This window comes from Microchirus variegatus (genome assembly GCF_963457635.1).
Source record: "Microchirus variegatus genome assembly, chromosome: 13".
NCBI classification, from domain to species: domain Eukaryota; kingdom Metazoa; phylum Chordata; class Actinopteri; order Pleuronectiformes; family Soleidae; genus Microchirus; species Microchirus variegatus.
The window spans coordinates 15,305,300-15,325,513 of NC_139814.1; the positions used below are offsets into that span (position 1 = coordinate 15,305,300).

The window sequence follows — 20,214 nt, forward strand, 5'->3', positions numbered from 1 at the left end:
TAAAAAAAACAATTATTATCAAAATTGTTCACAATTAATTTAGTAATCGATTAATAATATATAAAAAATGTTTTAAAGTAATTTAGTGTTGCCAGACAAGTAAATAAACGGAACAAAGCCGGAAATTAGATTTAAATATGAACATCTGTTGAAGAGGAATCGGAGTCACAGCTAAATGGCTTAATAATTATTCATATATATTTTTTCATAATTATATATCATGTAATAATTCTGTTATAAATTAACTGTAACTCCGCGTGTTTGTTGATTAATTTATGTGAACTCAGCCCTATGATTAATATAAATAAAAATGAGTTTTGTTTATTTAAAAAGTAAAAAAAAATATTGGCGTTATGCGGAACCTTTGGTGTGTACCTCTACGCTGCGGAACTATTTTGGTCATGTACAGGAAGTAGCCAGGGTGACATTTAGAACGGTGTAAATGAAGCAAGGCATGGCTGTGCTTAAGTTGTGAGATCTAATGTCCTTCTACCTCACGTAGAGCCGCTATATTTATATTTAAGTGTGTACATTGAAGGGCAAAATGGCGGCGTGGAGCTTTCGGTGTCTACTTCAGCGGGGAACTCGTCTCGTTTCTCCCCGAGGAGCAGCAGCAGCTGAAAGGTAGCTAATGTTAACTGTCTGGTTACGATCATGTAAATTCAATGAGTAACAGTGTTTACAGTGTAACGAAACAGCAGTAGTTTTCTTGCCAATGTCTTTATTATGTTTAATGTTAAAAGTTAACGTTCCCACTTGTTTGAGTTCACAACTGACATAGTTTACCATTTTTATTAGATAAGGTTAGATTAGATTGATGCCACACTGGGGGCATTCGCACTGATTCAAAGGTCAGTGCTACACAAATAGATTAGAGGTGGGAATCACAGGGTACTACACCATACACGGTCCACAGTACCAATAATATCACGATTCTGTGATAATCTAATTCAATACAATCTTAGCGAATCATCATAATATCTGTCTAACTGAAGGAAACAAAAACGTCCGTGTTGCAGTATTTCCCTATTTATTCACAACATATTGCATAAAATCTATTTATTGGACGTGGATGGAGCATCTCTTAACATAACTTTCTCCACCATTATCCCGCTGTAAGTCTCCCTCATTCATTGGAGCAGCGCCACCACGAGGAGACATGAAGTAGCGACGCCTGGCGATTTAAACCGACAGGGACTGTTTACTTTAGAGCGCCTTAATTTGTTCATTAAGCCAACGATATTTGCCCTGCCGTATCGATAATCGTGTTGCACAAGGAAGGGGAAACAATATATCGATCACCAAATTGACATATATATATTGACTCCAAATTGATGGTCCTCTGAATATTAAGCAGTATTTTAATACCTACCTATTCCACTGACTATTTCAGTTATATGAGAAATAAAGTACAAAGCTTGCCACTTAAATTTGAGAAACATCATTGTTGTAACATCCTTTAAAGTAACTAACTACATATCTATGTATACTAGTATTTGCCATTTCAGTGTCTCCACCTGATTCTCTCTTTTGGTTCTGTCTCTCACACAGCCCCCTCCAGCTGGTGGGTTGTATTCGGACGGTAAAGACCACAACATGGTTTGAGGAACACCTGACAGAAGACAATCAGGAGTACATGAGAAAGAGTGCGGGAGAGGAATACAGAAAACAGACTGCTGAAAAGCTTAACCCTCTTAAAGATGAACCCTGGCCACGGCAGGAGTGGGCAGAGGGTAAATGACACTTACTTGATATATATGTATAATATGTGATCATGAAACTTGCTGTTCATTTGCACTTTTTGTGTCTCTTCATCTGTTTTTCTTCCCAGGGAGTCGAAGAGTTGGCTTAGTGGCTGTAAAGTTGGGGATGGCTCCCATCTGGACAAAAACAGGCGAAAGACAAGTAGTAACAATGCTGCAGGTGACACATACACTTGCACACGGCGGTCAATTGTTTTGTTTGCTTGGTTGCTTGTTTTGTGCGTGCGTGTGTGTGTAAACCTTGCGTCATCATAGGTAAATGGTGGGTGTTTTGATTGTCCTCCATAATGAAATAACCAGCAGGTCAGGAAAAGCAGTCAATTAAATTCGATTGCGCCATGGAATGCAGAGGAAGAACAGCAAATATTGAACATTGAACACCTTTCTAACTGACCCTTGAAATGACGTGACAAGCTTGCAACAATGTGAAAACGCAAATTTGATAACGGGTTTATTCAAGTCACGTTTCCATCTCATTTACTTGTCTTTCAGTGAAGTAATTGAGAAGCACACAGTGGGTGTACGTGCTCTCTAGCTTTATTCATAATGGCATATTGAATAACAACAAACTCCTATTCCAATTTCAGTTAAATGTCAGTCAAACTTTTTTTATGCTATTAACTTTTGCTTTGGGGGTGACAGATTCTCATCACAACACACTGATTAAGTACAGCTGTGTATTACAGGTGGAAATGTTGTTTTGTTATATCTGTTGCAAATTGCTATTGTATATTACATACCCTATATTAACCATGATAGTGCTGGGCGGTATACCAGTTCATAACACTGGTATATGAAAAACAGATGCAATGAGCAATTTACTCCACCACGTTAGTAGAAAACGCAACATAAAGCATCAAGAATGTATGTAGTTACATTAACCGACAACTCTACCACTCGTCTCTCTTGCTCAACCAAGAAAATGAGGACTTTATCCCTTTTTTTCCCCTCAGAAAACTGAATACACGCTGTTCAATAATGTACTGTCCTCACACCACTCCTTCTGAAAATAAACCTCAGAACGTTTTTTTTCCCCCCCAGGTGCAAGACTGCCATGTGATAAAGCACTTGTCCAAAGAGGAACACGATGGAAAGTCGGCTGCTCTCGTTATAGGAGGGAAAAACGTGTCGCCATTCCATGTAAGTCAGTTTGTTTCCTCTTGAATTCCCTTTGGCTTTAGATGACATTATATACTGTATATTAGGCAACATTAGTCACTTCTGACCCTCCAGAAAGTGAATCTTAAAGTTTAGAAAACATAGTTTGATATAGTCATTTCCTGTTGTCTCAAAACGCTCTTTGCAAAAAATGTGTGTTGAATTTTTGACGACAAATTGTAATATGTGAAATTTTGCACGTTTTTCCATGCCAGTATCAGTTCAGAGCAGAGCAGAGCTTCCACATCTTGTTCACTTGTGCTACTTTGCACAAGGGAACAACACATTCCTGTGTGCCACACACAGCTGTTTAACAATCTCATTCAAACACTACTTAATTATTCTTGTCACACATTTCTTCTCATCGTTCCGTAGAAAATGTGAATTTTATCATTTCCTTGTCACGGAGCTCATATCAGGCTTCTCAATATGTTAATACAAATCTATAATTCAGGAAATTATACTCACCAGTGACGACTTCTCGTCCGAGGCGTCTAAATGGGATGAAAAAGATTTCAGTGCTACGTTTTTTCCACAATACAGAGCTCACTTCATTTGAACATTGTCTGCCATGCTCTCATTAATATCATTCAGGTGCTTATCAGAGCCAATACAATGAAAGCTGAGGTGAAGGTGAATACACTGAATGTTTTTTCAGATCGCTCTGAATCTGCACTGGCTCCTCCAAAAATAGTATAGACAGGGCAGCGGTATCACTATTGAGTTCCTGAATTGATTCCGTTCTGATTCACAAGGTCCTGATATGATGCGACGTTAAAATGTGTGTATTTTAATTTTGTAATGCTGCAAATTGTATGAACTATAGCTAAAATATTACATAGAAATCTTCCCCAATATAGTTACATTCATGCACTTTTTAAGTAATATGAATACAGAGTTCAGAATAGCCAACCTAGAAGTGCATCAGACAGTTTGAAGTGGTTCATAAATTGTCCAGCAGTCTTCTATGTCCTCTTTGCTCATCAAAACAAGGCGTCAATGATGTGTTGTTTTTTGGTGACAATGGAGGACACAAACAATAACGAGGCCAGAGCTTCTGAAAAGTGGTCACACGAGGCTTCAGGAAATAGCATACCTTAAAAGATTGATTTGAGGATTTTAGATTTAAAGCTCTGTCTTTAGAAGAAGAAAACCTCTTTATAAAATATGTGGAGACATGTCGTCTTTAAATGTCACATCTCTTTAAGATTAAAAACAAAAGAACGATAAAGAATAAACTGAGGGGCGATTTATTCATCGAGTCTTCGTAGATGCTTGATGGTGCATAGTCAAGGTTTCACTTCAGCTGTGAAGTTGTTTTGAATCTTTCAGTGATATCACCCCTCAGTCAGAGTTTGTCAGAGTGAGACGCTTTTTCAGGCTGATTCTGAGTCAACAGTTGGGGAGAGAGACTCAGAGTGACTGGTGGGGCTGAGATGAGAGCGAGCTGCGTGAAAGCAAATGTCAGGCACTCACTGCCAAGTGTGCATGCGTATTCCTCTGAGTGTAGTTGGCTCCAATACAAGCATGACAGTCCCAGAGTTGATCTTAAAATGCCAAGTCCAGCTCCTGCCCGGTGCTTGTACTTCTTTTTCCACGTATTCTCCTTGTTTCTTACCATGAAATAATCTCCTTTTCTTTCCATCTTTTTTATTTGACTGGCAGAGATCTGAAGAGCAAATGGAAATGTTCAGGAATGCAGGAGTGCCACCAAAGCAGAAGGTCACCACCTTTAAAGTCACAGACAACGCCATTATCAAGCCAGGTATACATACACCTATGTGTTACCATACTAGAATCTTAACTTCTTATTATGAAAGTTCTTCTTGTCACAAAAAGAATTGTGTTTTCTTTTGTGTTCAGGCACTCCTCTATATGCAGCACACTTCCGTCCAGGCCAGTTCGTGGATGTCACAGCCAAATCGTAAGTTCTGTGCTGCCGCTAATCTGTTCTTTGTGTCCTTTTTCTGCTTCAGCCTCAGATTTTGACGAAAGATGGATTCTGTCAATACAAAAGAAAGTGTAAATGTTGCTGAGTTTTTTTTCCATCCTATAATCCTCTGCGGCAACAAGTCAACATAGTGCATAGTAACCTGAAAATATGACTGTGGATTTTCCTGTGCAGCATCGGTAAAGGTTTCCAAGGTGTGATGAAGAGATGGGGGTTCAAGGGTCAGCCAGCCAGCCACGGACAGACCAAAACTCACCGTAGACCAGGAGCTTCTGGACCTGGAGGGGTACGACACACACAAACACAACACAATCAACGGCTACTTCTCTGTGAATGATGTGCACCTATAGATCTTGTGATGTTATTTGAATCACTATTGCCTTTCTATATTTGGGCCTGACCTCTGGCATCAACAAGGCAATTTTTTTTTGTCCAGAGAACTGCTGCTCACTGGATGTATTCTCTTCTTCAGAACATTCTCTGTAAATCCTAGAGATGGTTGTGTGTGAAAATCCTAGCAGATCCTGAAATATGCACCTTTCTTTCCCCCATTCAAGCATTGACCATGTCTAGATAACATGTCTTGGTAGCCCATGGCCAACAGGAAAGGAATTGTGTGTGTTCATTACTGGTGTGTAGGATGGGTTAAGAGGTCAAATTCACTATCACTAATTGGCGTGTGTGTGCAAAAATGACTAATCCTTATGGCATTAGCTGCTGCCATGTGATTGGCTGATTAGATATAGTTAACAAGAGGGCAAACATGAGGTATCTTTAAGACGTGGACGGTGACTGTGAGCATGTGTGTGTTCTTCATCTGCATCCAGGACCCAGCCAGAGTTTTCAAAGGGAAGAAGATGCCAGGCAAGATGGGGAACGTCTACATCACAGCTTTCGGTTTGAAGGTACGCACCTTTGAGAATACATGCACAGTTATGTTTTTTTTTTCAACTTCTTTGTCCTTGACTGTAATTTTAAGTCAATATTGTCTCATCCCTATCTCCCTCCTCCCTTCAGGTATGGAGGGTCAACACCAAGTACAATGTGCTGTACGTGAACGGCTCTGTCCCTGGCCACAAGAACTGCGTACTGAAGGTAAAAAAAAAAAATAATATTCATATATTTAAGCGCACTGTCTGAAAAAGCAAAGATTGACCCCCTCCAGAAAGCCCAGTGTTCTAAGATAAACCAGTGACCTTGTACCTGTAAAATGCAGTGTGAAGACAGTGCGATCTGTCTTAAGGAACACGGTGCTGGGTCAGCAGTGTGTGTGTGAGTGTGTTAATGATGTTAGTAATATCCACAGCATCCATCTCCATACTCTGCATGCAGTGTTCGCTCTGTGTATGTGTGTGTGTGTCCTTTTATTTGTTTTGCAGACAAGCGTTAATGAATACAAATGTGCATTGCTTTTCACCCAGCTCAGCTGTGTTTAGCGCACACGCATATGATGACACTGTACATTATATTACCCTAAAGGGCACAGATGCAGGTTTTACAATTTTTTAAAAGTTGTTTGTGCTCATTATTCCGCAAGGCCTCATATCCTTTATGCAAATGAGGCACAGCTTTGTTTTATTGAATATAAAAAAATGTGACCGCGTCTGCAACTAAACAGTTTCCATTATTAATGTATGTGCTCATAATTGTATTGATTGTTTCTGTGCTAATTGGATTACTTAGTGAGGCTCATGGGCTCCTAGGGTGTGTAGAAGTGAGGGTGGGGCGGGAGGGGTGGATTAGAGAAGGGTAATATAATTTGGGTGGTGTAATGAAGCAAACATTTGTCTCATAACCCCCTTCTTTTTTTTTTAAACAAAATTTAACTTGTTTTACTGGTTCAGTATTGATACTGGTTCAGTAAAACATCCTTTTAGAGTTTGTCTTAATTAATTTACTATGGCAACAGTAGAATAACAAATAGGAAAGCAAACGGTAAGTCCTTTTTACACTGAAGCCAAAGTAAGCAGTTTTTCACCCTGGTTTTTTTTCAGCCTGGTTTTAGCATATTGTCTTAGAGGACTCATATTATACCCTATTTCTCCAAGTTAACCTAGTTCCCTGATGTCCTAATGAACATGTCTGTGACATGCTTTGGTCAAAACACCTTAAGGATGAAGCACCACAGCAGTTCAATCACCCTGCCAAAACATCCCTGTTCAGAACGCTCGGTTTGAGTCTCTTTAAATGCAAATGAGACACAGCGGCAGCTAACAGCAGTAAGCATTTGGAAAAGCCATCATTTGCCAAATCCTCTGAGGCTTGAAGTTTGTGTAGAACTCTGTGCTGCACTCTCGCGTTTTTTTTTCAAGTCAACAATTCCAGGAATGTCTCATTGTGACGTAGCAATGAGTGAGGATGTCAACATCGCATGTTTTATCTTCTGTACTTAGACTGAGGCGGACCACAAAAACATGAGTCACCTTTTTTCACACTTTGCCTACTCATAGGGCCTCCAGAGTTCCAAGTATTAAAATGATTAAAAAGTTGATTTTGCATAACCTGTCCCCGTTAATTGTGGTGTGTCTGTGTGTGTTTCAGATCAGAGACACTATTCTGCCAACCAGAAGCTCCACACTGATCAACCCTCCTTTCCCAACCTACTTTACTGAAGAGGAAGGTGACCTTGATGAAGACCTGTACGACGACAACTTGTTCACTCACACTGAGCCGTCATTAACGCTGACCTGACCACACACACACGCGCAAAAAATGTCCACGCCTAAATCTGTTATGTCTGTCTGAATCTTGTAGTAAAGAATAATTCTGTTAACTGTCTTGAACCCTTTTTATTAGTGTGTGTGAGTTTAAGATTTCAGCACACAACCAGTATGTTTGATCCAAGCGGTTATTATGGTCCCTCCCCCCCGAAACCATGGAAACTGTAGGAGTGATGATGTTATTTGAGGGTCCCTAAGCAGAGAAAGAAAAAAGGCAATGAAACAAGAACAAGAGAGCGAGAGAGAGAGGCAGATATGGTGAAAGTGTGGGGTGGGGGTGGGAGGAGGGGATGTGGGGTAGATGATACAATGAGCTGCAGAAAGCTGAGTTAAAGAGTGAGGGGAAGGGTATGAAGGTAGGAATGAATGGGATTTGACGGAAAATGGAAGTACAAAGGAGTATAAAGCGGGAGGGGAGGGATGAGGTGCTGAAGGTGAGGAGGGCGGTGAGAGGGAGAGGCAGGGACGGAGGTTGACAAAGGTTGACATTTGTGTCTAAGAGGATAAATGAGGATATTAATGTTGCAGCAGGAACTGCTGGTTGCGGAAGACTAAGCGTGTGTTTGGGTCCAGCAGCTGGGGGGCTGACAAATCCCCTTCTGCATCGAATAGACCACACTGTTTTTTTTTTTATAGGGGCCATGAATAAATGAAAAGGAAATCTTTCAAAGTGTTCCGCTCTTATTTAGTGTTTTTAAAAAAACATCCCGTGTGATTTTTACTTCCTGTCTCTGCTGGTGTCTGCTCTGTAGCTGCTGTGTAATTGACAAGGAAAAACAAGGCTTTTGTTTTTGAGATATTGACACGAAGGCAGCGATGCCTCACAGGAAACCCCTGCCTGCTACAGCAGCACACACACACACGCACAAAGCAGCGATGCATTCTCTCAAATTGAAACAGCAACAACAACTACTTATCTCGGGGAAAGTGTATAGCACACGTTTGATAAAAAAAGACACAAGGTGGTGGTGCAGTTTGTGCCATACTATGTCCCCGCTCTAAATTACATGCCACAGCTTGTACTGTAGGTCCACGAGGCAACAGCAGGTTCTTTGAAATGGTAATGATATCATTTCAAAGTCCTGCACCGCGGAGCCTGCACATCATCATGTGGGGGTGGACAAGAGGAGAGCAGGGAGAAGGAGATGCAGGATGAGGAGGGAGAGTCTCTGTCTTTGTCGAAAGCAGCAGAGCAGAAAGAAAAGATGATGAAGCTCGGCTTTGTTGTTTTTTTCCGTAGCCATTTGCTGTTTCCTCTGACTTTTATCAGACTCAAACTCCAGCTGAGGACAGGGTACGAATCACTGTGAGGGACTGCTAACTTCCTGTGTGTGTGTGTGTGTGTGTGTGTGTAGGTTTCTCAGTTTAAGCACTTTCAACACACATTTTGAGTTTTGAAATGGATCAATATGGTTTGATTTAAAACTGTGGTGCATATATATTTTTAATTATTACAAATGTCAAATTAGTTCACACAGCGATGATTGTCAGAAGTCCTATCTGGGAATGACACGGATGCAAATGTACACTACTACACTAAAAGTTCATGCTACAGTGATATTCTACCATGAAAGCAGGTCATTTAAATGGAAGGATGCAATGGTAATTTCTTTATCTCAAACAAGAGCTAACAGTGGTGGCAATACCAAAACAAAAAATCAAAGTCTCAATAAGTTGATAAATTTTTTGAAGTGTTGTCTTGGTGTCATGATGTCAAAATTTGAACATCATGATTAAGAAGACTGTTACCAATGGTATAATATATATATATATATAAGTTATAAATTGTAAGTGATTCAATAACAATTGAACCACTACATGAGACACCTTGCTAACTTTTTGTGGGTTATCTATTGTTAGCAGTACCATTCAATATTAGCTGTAGCTAAAGCTAAAGCGCTAAATAGCTAAAGTGTGACATTTTCCACACACAAACAGCGGAGCGACACGTCCATGGACCAAAATTGGACAGTAGTACTAGGTATATGACTGATTTAAAGTGAAAATAAACAAGACACATGCGCAGTTAACAGTGAAATAGAGTCGTTTTCTATTACCGCAAGTGGCAGCCATCTTGGAGTCTTATGTCGCCGACGTTTGGGAAGTTGCTCCGAACGTCCGACCTGGGCGGTGTTCCGGTCAAAACAGGGGGTCTTTTAATCTTAAATGACCTGGGGGCAGGGGGAAAGTTTGAGAAAAAGACATTGAAATAATATTTATGATGATATTTCACGTCATTTCAAAATAAAACTTGCTTTGTCCCTGTAACCTGTCCAGGTTGTGCCCCGCCTTTTCACCCTATGTCAGCTGGGATTGGCACCAGCGACCCCCATGTGACCTTCATGTGGAGGACAAAGTGGTAGAAGGTGAATGAATGAAGGGCTTGTTTGTATTTACGGTGCAAAATGAATCCGTAGAGAAATAACTTGATATTACGTGCATGAAATTGTTTGGTTTGAGAGCTCAGCTGGAACACATTAACATAACTCCACGAGCAAGCAGGTTAGACTTTGACTGAAAATATGAATCTGCTTGAAAATTCTGGTCGTTTCTGCAGTTTGAATGGATAAGAGCTTCTTGCCCCTGGCCTCAGTCAGGTCTGACGGTTCTTCAGATGAAGGACGCGGCATTCAAATGGCGTCACATCACTTCTGTTCACAAAGACATCACCAACAATTATAATGTATGAGAGGGAGCGTCAGAGGATGGTCAATGTCATTTGGCCATTTAAAACTGTGGCCACCTGGTATTAATGTCTGAACGGGATGATGAGCCACATCAACTGTGTGTAGTCGGTGGTCGGGCTTCCTGAATGAAAGTGCCACCTGCGAAGCGAAAAAGCACAAGGACAAATGAGCAACAAATGAACACATTAGACACTGTTCACTGGACTTCAGTGCAAAAACAGTCCGATTGTTAGAGAAGAAATAGTCAAGGAAAATGAAAAAAGATACTTAGAGAAATACATTCACGGGGTTTAGTTTGCATGGACAAGGATTGTGTGTTGTTATTATATTGGGTAATAAGAATCTTTATGTGATGTGTGTGTGTGTTCTAATGTGTGTTTTGAGTTCAAAGCAAGACAGTTAAAGAGACTACATGTTAATTAAATTAAAACTCTATTATATTTACAGTATAAAAGAACAAAGTGGCATGTGGCGGCTGACATCGAGTGCGTTTACATGCACACACTAAAGAACAGATTATTATCGGGTTTTTGTAGTTATCTGGTTATTCAAGTGCTCATCGGAATAAACCGATTTCACTATCAGTTTATGGCCGTTATCGTTTTTTTGAAAAATCTGTTTAACACATCTAGGCTTCTGTCAATAGTCTGATTTCTTAGAGACATGTATACACCTTAAATGGTTTATTCCAGTTACCCGATTATTGCCAGTAATCACTTTATTAGTGTGCAAGTAAACACACTCAGTGTTGCCAAAAAGGGGCATGTTCGGTCCATGTAAAAATGACTTTGTTAGTCTTGTGTAAAATACCTTAAAGGGATACTTGAGTAAAAGTACAAGTATATTACCAGAAAATGACTTTGGTAGAAGTTGAAGTCACTTTTTTATAATATTACTTAAGTAAAAAAAAGTCTTAAAGTATATGATTATTTACTGTACTTGAGTATCAAAACTAGGGTGAGTTGTCTTTCAACTGGAAGGTTGTGGGTTCAATTCCTGGCCCTGCAAGTCTCGAGCAAAGACACTTAACCCCATGTTGCAGCATGTGAATGGGTGAAAACTGTAGTGTAAAGCAGTTCAAGACTAGAAACGCTCTATATAAACACAGACCTTTACCTACTCTTCTTCTTCTGATTTTATTTGGTAGTAACGAGTAACAAAGATAGTTAGAGGAAAATGTAGTGGAGTAAAAGTTGTGAGACATAGAAATAACAAAGTAAAGTACAGATACGTGAGTTTTGTATTCAGTTCACCTGAGATGCCGTCTTCACAGAGAAGACTGTGTTTGGGCTTTGTTTCAAAAAAAAAAAAAAAAAGAAAAGCAGATGAGTTTTTGAGCAGTGAGAGCAATAAACTAATCTAAGACGACGTGACGCTAATACAAGCCTCGGTGCGGCCGTAAACACGAGTCAGCACTTCGTGGGAAAAAACGCACAAGTTTGCAAAATCTTGGAATGACTTCCCACCTCGCCTCGTTTTTTTCTCAACCATCCAACTGTCTTTATATCAGATCCTTAAACGCATTTACATTTGCTAATGAGAGAGAGCACCTCCACACTTTTGGCTGGAGCTGAATGTTATTTTTTTGGGGGGGTGGGGGGATAACTAGGAATGTGTGATAGAAGGTCGATCTAAGATTGTGATGCCAGGCTGACTTGATGGATCTACTGCTCTACTTCTGCTGGCTCAACACATGAGAGATTGGATATCCATTAGTGAAGAGGACACACACACACACACAGCATCTCACCAATTGCTTTGCACATACACCCACATTCTTTTATTACCTCCTTAGCAAGCACAGATGCTACATCCAAGAGTGGTCAGCACTTATGCTGCTGCATTTCTGCACAAAAAGTGACCAGCAGAGGAAGATTTCACACACACACACACACACAAACACACACACACTCACACACACACAAACACACAGAGTGTATGTATGTGTGTGCGTGTGCCAACCAATATGAATTATTGAGTGTGTTATTTGAGGGACAGCTGGCTGTTGAACACATTAACTCCCCGAGTGAGACAGCCAGTTAGGAGACAAACAGCAGCAAGTCACTAAACAGGAGAGGAGGAGGAGGAAATGGAAGAACGTTAATGTCATTTCACACATCAGTGTTATCGTAGTCATGAGAGAGCGAACGCACACCGTCTGCAAATAGATGTGTCTGTGAGTGACATTTGAAGTTTTTTTTTTTACAACTGTGACTCAAGGTCACACTCTGTAATGTTCCGTTTCTGTCATGGCACATGTTTTTCCTAAACAGAGAGAAAGACTGTGGATCAATTACGCACATATTTGTGTTTGTGTTTTGTCGAGCATATTTTTAGTTCAATAACAGGCCTTTTTATCAGGGCTAAATGGGAGACGACAGAAGCACCCTGCCAGTTTGCACCACTATCACCGCACATCCCTCTAAGCCTCTCTGCCGGTGGTCCTGCTGTGCCGAGCCCCTCCCAGGGGTGCAAACCTGCCTCACATGAGAAATGTGTGTGTATGTGTGTGTGTGTGTGTGTGTGTGTGTGTGTGTGTGTGTGTGTGTGTGTGTGTGTGTGTGTGTGTGTATGTGTGTGTGTGTGTGTGTGTGTGTGTGTGTGTGTGTGTGTGTGTGTGTGTGTGTGTGTGTGTGTGCCTCCTGCCCATGTTGGTAAATTTGGGTTCCTTCCTTCCAGCACCACTGCATGAGGGCAGGGTGCAGCCTTTGGGTCCCCACCTTCTTCACAGGAGTTCCTATCCTGCCTCCAGATATGATGTGTGTGCGTGTGTGTGTGTGGGGGGGGGGGGGGTGCGTACCTGGTATACCTCATGTTGCGGGGACCTAAAAATCTGTTTACACACTCACATTATGGGGACCTGTCTTCCTTCTGGGGACACAAATCAAGTCCCCCATAATGTAGGTTAGGGTATGGGGCTAGGGAAAGCCTAAACCTAGACCTACGCTAACCCTAAAACCGGTCAGGTCTTAACCCTCAAAAACATTTTTCTGGTCCTCACAAAGATACCCATACAAAGACATTAAAATCTTAGCCCTAACCAGTTCCTCAGAAATTAGGATTTGCCTCATTAGGACCAGGTTTTGGTCTTCATGAGGACAACTGGTCCTGACAAGGTCAGTGTTTATGCCAGAGACTCTTCTGAGGAGGTACAAATACAAATAACCCTGAACCCCAACCCTAACCTTAATTCGTTTAGGTTAAGGCATTTAGTTGTGATGTTAAGGTTAGGGTAAGGGGCTACACTCTTAGAAAAAAGTGCTAAGTTGAACCATGTAAGGTTCTTCGGCTTGTCCTCATAGGAGAACCCTTTTTGGCTCCAGGCTCCAACCCTTTTGGAGGGTTCCAACAAGAACCCTTTTAAAACCCTTTATTCAGGAAAGGGGTTTTAAAGGGTTCTCTGGATCAAAATGGTTCTTACTGGAACCATTAGTGTTACCAAGAACCCTTGAAAAACTCTTTCTTCAGGAAAGGGTTTTTCAGAAGCAAATGGTTCCAGGTAGAACCTCAGCCCATGTAGAAGGACCCTTTTGGAACCCTTAATTCTAAGAGTGTAGGAAAAGGGTCTATGAGTGTCCACACAATGAAAACGTGTGTATGTGTGTGTCCCACTTTGCACTTATACTTTACCACTTTGCCCCTCAGTTAAAGCTTATACCTAAGATCTGAGACATCTCCATGGTAACAAGGACCAATTGAGGAACAAAAAAATCTTGAGCAGACATTTGAATCAGGTACAAAAATAGGGGAAGGTTTGGGAGCTCCGTTCATCATAGTTGTGTCTACATGTTTTGCCACAAGCCTCTCAATTCTTGCGCTCACAGGGGAGCAAAGAGATTCAACGCACCATTAGAGGTTCAAAATGATGCTTTGACTTCAGCTGCACGGGCACACGCTCACAGAAGTGTGCATTATTCTCCAGGACTTAAATGAGGCGTGCCGCGGCTGCGAGGTAAATGTCAGTGGTTTTCAGCCGGAAACCTTCGCCACAAGAATGTGACCACGGGACGCCGAGTAAATCAATGCGGAAAACCAAGGGAGAGGCTGAGGGAGGGAGGTGAAGAGAGGGCCAAGTTATCACAGGTGAAAACCAAATGACAGGAGAAAAAAAAAAAAAGGACAAGAGGAAGAAAAGGAGAGTGATTTAAGGCTGTTATTTTCACGTTTGTGCCGCAAAACAAAATCCTCAACATACTATATATATATATATATATGTGGATGTACTTGTCAGGAAGTAAAGTATATTGAATAGCCTCCAGGTGGAACGAATGGAGTGTAGTCTCTAGGAAAAGGAGTCATATTCCTACTTTAATTGTCTTTTGGCTGCTCCCTCTCTAGGGGTCACCACAGCTGATGATCCACACATTTGATTTGGCAACTCCGGGGCTTTATTCGGGCTTGGGTTCGGCACAAGGAGTATTTAGAGTGTCCAATTAACAATGAGCGATGGGTACTTTTGCTCAGCCCTTGACCTGGCAGGGACTCAAACCTGGCAACCCTTTCATGTGACACAAGCCAAGTTCTCTTTCCGCTTGGCTATGCGCTGTAAAAAGTGGGCTCAATCGCAACTCCGGGGCTTCATTCTATAGAACGTGAGGTCTGTTTTGTAAATGATGTAACTATTTAGAGGTAAATAGACGAGAAAGCGCAGCACACATGAGTGACGGCTGCTGTCGTTCCAATACAAGCCTGACGTCTGTGAACTTCTGTTTTCAAAACAACGTCAACAAAATGGAAGTTCAGAGTCTTAAGGGTGCCTTTTGGGGTCAGTATTTTGAAGCAGACCTTTAATATGCAAATGAAGGTCACTTTCTGTTAAATGGAAATTGCTATTGTTTCCTTATGTGCCTGAAAAAGGAAGGAGTCCACTGTTTCTTATGATCTGCAGTCTCATTATTAGATGTCACTAATTCTTAGATAGATAGATAGATAGATAGATAGATAGATAGATAGATAGATAGATAGATAGATAGATAGATAGATAGATAGATAGATAGATAGATAGATAGATAGATAGATAGATAGATAGATAGATAGATAGATAGATAGATAGATAGATAGATAGATAGATAGATAGATAGATAGATAGATAGATAGATAGATAGATAGATAGATAGATTACCTTTGCCCTGAAGCTCAACAGTGTTTTTTTTATTCACGGATAATGGCCCTTTTATGCTCTTTTATGCTCTTTTATGCACACAAACTCATTCAAAGTAAGGAGACATTTTCACGTTTCTGAATAGAAAGTCATTTTTTTGCCACCGACTCTCAAAGAGAGAGAGATAATTTTTACGAAAGCATCAGCACAAAGAGAGAGAAAGAGTCAGACAGCGAGGGTCTGTGGATTCCTGAAACAGGACGTGATGGTAAACTGTCCGTTGTGCCAATAGATGGTAGTGACATGAGGTTTGCCTTGATGTTGAGAGTGGCGTGGGAGCTGTATCTACAGGGTAGCTACAGGGTCATCAAGCCTGAGCTTGATCAGGGTGTCCCATGTCGAATCATGAGTATTGCCTGGTTATTTAAATGGCACAGCCCATGGGACTATGCAGGCAGGGGCGTCCTCCCCCCCTGAGTCAAGCCTAAAGCTGACAGCATACCATTTTTCTCCTTCTGGAGGGATCTGACTTGGGTGTTCAAGTTCAGTAAGAAGGTCCTGCTGTTCTTTGGGCCCAGGAAGCAATCCTTCCGGCGCGTCTATGTGAACAACAGATGCTTAACCTGTTTATGACTATTGATTACGAGATTCTCGGAACACGTACCCAAAGATACAATATTGTTGTTTCTTTGCTCGTGAAAGAAAACAGATCTACTTTTGTTAGTTTCGTGTGTAAAAATCACTACATTTTTCACGCATTCGAAAAACCTCGTCTGGAATAAACACTGCCCTTGTCAGGACCAGTAGTCCTCATGGAGACCAAAACCTAGTGCTAAGGGTGCAGAGCCTCAGTTAGATATCGGATAACACTTTGTTAAGGCTGTCCAGATGAATGGAAGTCAATGGGAGTCCTTAAAAGGACAGCTGTACAAACACACAGGGGACACATTAGAGTTCTGTATCAGACTTAACCATCACAACTAAATGCTTTAACCCTAAATCCAGGTCATCGCATTCACAAGGCCACCTCTTTCCCAAGACAACCTCACTTTTTCTTCCAATGCTGTAAACAGATTAACTTCTTCCTTGAACCCTCTTTTTGGTGTCCTTGCTAAAAAAAAAAAAAAAAAAAAAAAAAAAGACAAGCCCAAACTAAATATGAGTACATCTGTAATTACAGACTCTGTGTGAATTATCTTGGTATCAGTGAGGTTCCATCAGAAGTGTAAGTGTTTTTTCCCCTCGCCTAAAAAAAAATGCATTTTAATCATCGACACACAACAGAGTTCACACACACACACACACACACCCCACACACACACCTGTGCACTATCCCAGGACTCATTTTCTCTGCACAGATTCTATGATTCCCCCTGAGTTCAACAAAGATCACCCAGATATACTGCATGATATCACAGCATCATGTGGAAATCAGCTCACATCGCTTCAGTCCACACACACACACACACACACACACACACACACACACACACACACACACACACACACACACACACACACACACACACACACACACACACACACACACACACACACACACACCGAGAGAGAGAGAGGGAGAGAGAGAGAGAGAGAGAGAGAGAGAGAGAGAGAGAGAGAGAGAGAGAGAGAGAGAGTGAATGCTAATGAATATGCACATCAGAGATCTCATAGAGCCTGCTGGTATTTTCTGTGTGTGTGTGTGTGTGTGTGTGTGTGTGTGTGTGTGTGTGTGTGTGTGTGTGTCTGTGTGTGTGTGTGTGTGTGTGTGTGTGTGTGTGTGTGTGTGTGTGTGTGTGTGTGTGTGTGTGTGTGTGTGTGTGTGTGTGTACAGTAGCAGTGTCAGGTGGACTGTGGTGCAACGCTGCCGCTCAGTGGTTCCTGCAGAAGCTGCACACACACACGCGCGCAAAAACACGCACACACAGAGAAGTGAGACAGGAAGGAGAGGAGGTTGTACAAGGTGACATTTCAGAGGAATCAAGTTGTGTTGCTGCTGCCTTTACAAACAACGTCTGATTGAGACTATGGACAGAAGAGATGTGCAGGAGAAGTTTCATGTCATGAGAGCACATATTCTTGGAACTGCACGTTTACAGACTATTTTTTGACTTCTTTCAGACATTATTGTAACTGACAATGGTCTAAATACACACTTGGCACATCCAAGCAGCCGAAAGCAGCCATTGAGAAGACGTGGTCAAGACTTTTTCATGTTTCAATAACCACGTGTTATACAAGCGATGGATGCAAAAGTCTCACAAACCCTGAAGCAGATGGACCACAGCAGCAGAAGATCACACTCGTGCCACTCTAACATGTGCACCGTGTACCTGATGAAGTGGCTCGTGCGTGTTTTATTTGAATACTTCCCCAGTACTCTTGAGCATTCGTGCTGACAAATGATCACAGAGTGTACTCGCAAAAATGACATCCTGCTCAGATCAGAGCAGGGGGAAAAAAATGGTTTGTGGGGTGATTTTTCCAGATTAGTGGTTGCTACATTACTTTCTCGAAGGCGTTTTGCAGTGAAGTGTGACAAAATAAATAGTCCCAGTGGCAGCAGCGGTGAGGCAGTTGTCTCGACAGTGTTCTATTTACCTCTTTATTGCAGCTACAGAAACAGATTCGCTGAACATTTCGGACTACTTTTCAAAAAAATGAAACTGTGTTATCTTCTGTGTCCTTGAAGGAAGAAAAATGTTGATGCTATCCAGCGAAATGAAAGCCTCACAGAATCCCTGACAAGTGAGGACACACTGAGGACATGCAGTGAGCTCTTTGCAGGTGCAGCAGCACAGGAGAGAGCTCTTCAGAGGCCCCCGATATTGCACTTTAAAGCCTTAGTTACTCTTATTCACGTCAACGCAGCTTATTCGTGATGAATGAGAGCAGCAGGAAGGATGACTTCACCTTCACCTGATACATTTGGGACAAGAATAGAAACACTGTTAACCACCGCAGAGTAGGTCACCTGAGAATACTCTTAAAGGTTTAAACATTTTCTTTTTATTGCCTGGAGTGAACAAGGATGCAGGCTGCAGAGGAGATCACAGCTGCATGGAAACTAACTGAAATAATGGACTTGGAGATTCACGCCAAAGAGGAATGAAGCCTTGCTCTTGTATTATAAATAATAAAGCAACAATATGCGCCACAGAAAGTCATTGAAAGGAAATGACACATCCTCTCCATTCTACTGACACTTTGTATTAGTAACGTGCTTCATCTGCCACAATTCAATTGTACTTTATTTGTTTGTTTGCTCGTTCTGCTACAACAGTTATCACAGGCACGCTTTCTTCTCAGTTTTAATATCAGTGCAGAGTGCGCATCAATTTCTGCTTTTTTCAGTCACTGTAATATATAATAACATGTAATATATAATAATCTAGTCTCCAGATTTGAGAAGTCTAGGTACAGTGGTTTTGCATCAGGACCTGGTCCACAGTGGTCTATATGCTGAAAAAACGTTGCAATGTGCATTTATTGCATTTTCACATATAGAATCAAGGTTTCACAAATCAGAGAGTGTGTTTTTATGAATCCTCAGGGTCTGTAGGATAATCTAGTCCAGATTTGATAAATCTAGGTACAGTGGTTTTGCATCAGGACCTGGTCTAATGAGGTCTATTTGCTGAAAAAACTGTGAAATGTGCTTTTATTGCATTTTCACAAATAGAATAAATGTTCACAAATCAAAGACTGTGTTTTTATGAATCCTCAGGGTCTGTAGATTAATCTAGTCCAGATTTGAGAAGTCTAGCTACAGTGGTTTTTGATCCAGACCTGGTCTTATTAGGTCTGGGTATAAAACAAAAACGGTGAAATCTCCCCTTTAGCATTTTCACAAATAAAATAAAAGTTTCACAAATACAACAGTGGATGTCACGCAAGGTTAATGTCTTACCTAACATGTCCAACTTTCCCCTTGAGTGGCGAATCGGAGGCTAACTTCACACTCATTCAAAAACAATTGTAAATTGAAAATTCCTTTTCTTTTTAACAGCAGGATAAATGAAAATGTGCAATATCTAAAAAAAAAATGCTGGGCCAATCGTGCTTTTTCACCACTAATATGACTCAAAGTGTGATTGGTTATAGATGCAGACATGTTTGTAGTTCATACTGTAGACAGACACACAAATTATCCAGGTTACTCATCTATCATCTTACCATGCTGACTGAAAATGAGCAATAATCTTCATATTATAATTTTGCAATACTTACTGTGTCCACAAGAGGGTGGCAGAGGCCCTCATCGTTTACTGTAACCAGGGGAAACAATCCTCATCTTGAATTCCTTGTTGCTTACTCCATCTTAAGAGCACAACACTGCATGTTTTTGTTGTTCATCTATTTATTAGGAGGGAGGATTAGAAACATGAAAAAACAGAGCATTTGAAATCATTACACACTGGATAGAAAAAAAAAAACATTTATATATAAACCACTGAAAACACTAAGGCTACGGTTGTAAACATCTATAAAAAAAACACTTTTATCAACAGCATCATAAGCAGTCGCTGGTGTGCGGCACCGTCCAGGAGAGAGAGAGCGTGTTCACGCAGTAACCTGAGCTTTGAAAGGTTGAATCATCAACACAAAGGTGTGAATATGTGGCAGCAGTGATTGATCCGTCTCACTGTTGTGTCGTACAGATTTGTTCCAGTTGTGGTTTTCCTTTCTCCGTGGACCTGGACCAGGTGCTGTGCTCGTCTGGGAGTACAAATATGAACGATGGATGGGGGTCATTTTACCTAGAAATCACTACAGACAGGGTTAGTTCTCGACAGATTAGATCATGACAGATGCTTTGAATTTGAAGGCCTCA

General features: G+C 41.1%; 1 protein-coding gene across 1 annotated transcript; it reads left to right on the forward strand.

Annotated features, from left to right (window-relative positions):
• The first annotated feature begins 433 nt into the window (after nt 1-433).
• mrpl3 (mitochondrial ribosomal protein L3) lies at nt 434-7,639 on the forward strand. Its single transcript, XM_083899771.1, has 10 exons — nt 434-624; nt 1,552-1,733; nt 1,832-1,923; nt 2,805-2,903; nt 4,587-4,686; nt 4,785-4,845; nt 5,047-5,158; nt 5,700-5,777; nt 5,890-5,967; nt 7,414-7,639. Exons 1-10 carry the CDS (start codon nt 545-547, stop codon nt 7,561-7,563), a joined length of 1,032 nt encoding a protein of 343 aa, XP_083755897.1. The 5' UTR covers nt 434-544; the 3' UTR covers nt 7,564-7,639.
• Nucleotides 7,640-20,214: the final 12,575 nt, after the last annotated feature.